Genomic DNA, 479 nt, shown 5'->3' with positions numbered 1-479 from the left:
GACGCAGCAGCAGCAGCACAGCAGCAGCAGCAGCGGCGGAGGCTGCGGGCCACCCTCTAGGGTTTAGGGTTTAGGGTTTAGGGCTTGGCACTTTCGGATGATGGCCCGCAGCCTATCTCGCAAACTCAAAATTGTTGTGGGGCCCGCGCTGTCTTTGCCCGCGAGAGGAGAAGAATTTGGCAGCAGCAAAACAGACACTGTTGGAGACTCAGCTTTTATGCCAGTCGAAGGCCTTGGGCACTGCAGCAGCAACAGCAGCAGCAGTAGCAGCAGCAGAAACGGCAGCAGCACGGGTGCTTTCAGTGGTGCAACGTCGGCAGACGCAACAGCAGCAGCAGCAGCTGTTGAGCCGCCAGTGCAGCAACAGCAGCAGCAACAGCCGTTGCGCCGCCAGTGCAGCAACACAGCAGCAGCAGCAGCAGCAAACGTTGAGCCGCCAAGTGCAGCAACAACAGCAGCGGCAGCTGGAGTTCTAACGG

At 59.7% G+C, this 479-nt stretch overlaps 1 protein-coding gene across 1 annotated transcript in view; it reads left to right on the top strand.

Moving 5' to 3' along the window:
• Positions 1 to 97: 97 nt before the first annotated feature.
• Positions 98 to 479, top strand: part of ETH_00034135 (uncharacterized protein) — a gene marked incomplete at both ends in the record, with an annotated part of 708 nt that continues 326 nt past the window's right edge. Inside the window, one exon of the mRNA XM_013376073.1 lies at positions 98 to 479. Coding sequence (XP_013231527.1) covers positions 98 to 479 — 382 coding nt within the window.

The sequence above is a fragment of the Eimeria tenella genome, genomic scaffold (genome assembly GCF_000499545.2).
Source record: "Eimeria tenella Houghton genomic scaffold, Eth_scaff3100, whole genome shotgun sequence".
NCBI lineage: Eukaryota > Apicomplexa > Conoidasida > Eucoccidiorida > Eimeriidae > Eimeria > Eimeria tenella.
This window is presented reverse-complemented; position numbering and strand designations above follow the sequence as displayed.